The sequence below is a fragment of the Tupaia chinensis genome, unplaced genomic scaffold (genome assembly GCF_000334495.1).
Source record: "Tupaia chinensis unplaced genomic scaffold, TupChi_1.0 Scaffold000273_1, whole genome shotgun sequence".
Taxonomy (NCBI): Eukaryota; Metazoa; Chordata; class Mammalia; order Scandentia; family Tupaiidae; genus Tupaia; species Tupaia belangeri.
In genome coordinates, this window is record NW_006159755.1 from 154,949 (window position 1) to 157,006 (window position 2,058).

General features: G+C 40.4%; 1 protein-coding gene across 1 annotated transcript; it reads right to left on the reverse strand.

The window, feature by feature from the left end:
- Nucleotides 1–406: 406 nt before the first annotated feature.
- On the reverse strand, nt 407–2,055 carry LOC102468300 (zinc finger protein 329; the record flags this gene model as incomplete). The annotated part of the gene is made up of 1 exon (XM_006149929.3): nt 407–2,055. A coding segment is annotated over one exon (1,077 nt), but the record flags the coding sequence as incomplete, so codon positions are not given.
- Nucleotides 2,056–2,058: the final 3 nt, after the last annotated feature.

The following is a 2,058-nucleotide window of genomic DNA, read 5'->3' on the forward strand; positions in this document are numbered from 1 at the left end:
CACTTCCAATCTACATCCATAGATGTAGATCCTACATCTTTACATGGTTGTAGTGATGGTAATTGTCTTTCCCCCCATATTATGAGCATTTTTTTTAACATAGCAACAAAATATTTATCATTATTTTTTCAAAGTGGCTGAGTGGCACAAATAAGAAATATCCTAAATAGATAATAATGGTGGAGGGTGTGTGTGGTAACATAATTGTATTTTTCATTTGTCTGTTTCAATAACTAAAGCAACAAATCACATTTCTTAGAAGTAGCTCTTTCCATCTCAGTATGAGCCTGTTTTAGTCCTCACAGTAAGAACGTCCCTGTTCATTCATATGCAACTTCATCCAGTTTCCCATTCTAAAATGGGTCTTCAGCATTCCGGCAGGACTGTAACAAGGAAAACATTCAAACAGCAAACTCTAAATATAATTCTGTTGTTGTGAGGTGGAACGTTGTGTGGAACTTCTTATCAGTACATCTTTGCTGGTACAGAAAAGACAGTAAGAGCTCCTGCCAAAAGCTTTCCTTCCTGCTTATGCTTACGTTTCATTCTAGTAAGAGTTTGTTTATATACAATAGGGTGGGTACTCCCTATTAAAAATCCCTTATACCAATTACCAAATACATTCACAGGTTCTTCTCAGTTTTAGCGTTCTGATAAAGAAATGAGTGGAACTATTTCCACTCATCCATGGAACTATCTTCCTCACATTCTCACAATTTTATTACAGTGTATAATCGTGTTTGGCATAGGCTGGATCACCCTGAAGCCTTTTCTACATTTATTTCCATCCTATTGTCTCCAGGAATTTCCTAGTTAACAGATTTAACAATAAGGCCAAGGGATGCCTCACATTCATCTATTCACTAAATAGCTTAGGGAATTGTTTTCTACTAATCAGGAAAGAGTCACATCTGAATACACACCTATTTCATGTAGGTTTCCAAAAGCAAGTTGGGAGAACAGTGTAGCCCATGTTCATTATGTCTCCATGGATTGCTCTCCAGGGTGTGTTCTTTGATGTCGAACAAGAGATGAGTTCCTTCTGAATGTTTTCCCACACTGAGGACACTGACTGGGACCCTCCCTACTATGGAGTCTCTGGTGTACTGCCAGGTGAGAGTTCTGCTTGAAGGATTTCCCACATTCCAGACACTGGTATGGAGTCTCCTTAGTGTGAATTCTCTGGTGCTTAGTCAGACAGGAGCTATCCCTGAAAGCTTTGCCACACTGATTACACTCATAGGGCTTCTCACCAGTATGAGTCCTTTGGTGCCGGATGAGGCCAGCAATGTTCCTAAAAAGTTTCTGACACTGGTTACAGCCATAGGGTTTCTCACCAGTGTGAATTCTCTGGTGCCTGATGAGGTATGCACTCTCAATGAAAGTTTTTCCACATTCCTTACATTCATAGGGTTTCTCCCCAGAATGTATTTTTTGATGCACAATGAGGTGAGAGTTGCGATTGAAGGATTTCCCACATTCTGCACATTCAAAGGGCTTCTCTCCAGTGTGAGTCCTCTCATGTTGGGTGAGGTATGAGCCATCTCGAAAAGCCTTTCCACATTTGCTACACTCATAGGGTTTCTCCCCAGTGTGGATCCTGAGATGCACTGTGAGATGAGAGATGTCAGTAAAGGGTTTCCCACACTCATTACATCTATATGGTTTTTCCCCTGTATGAGTTCTTTGATGTAAAATAAGGGATGAATTTCGGTTAAAGGTTTTCCCACATTCTAGACATTCATAAGGTTTCTCACCCGTGTGAATTCTCTGGTGTTGTGTCAGAGCTGACCCATCACTGAAAGCTTTCCCACATTTATTGCACTTATACGGCTTCTCTCCTGTATGGATCCTTTGATGTACAATCAGATTGTAGTTCTTGGAGAAGGATTTTCCACACTCATTACAGCTATAAGGTTTCTCTCCAGTATGAGTTCGATAATGCAAAACAAGAGAAGAGTTTCGTTTGAAGCATTTTCCACATTCAGCACATTTATGAGATTTTTCTCCAGGGTGAGTCCTCCTATGTTCATTCACAGAGGAGCTCAGGGTAAAGAT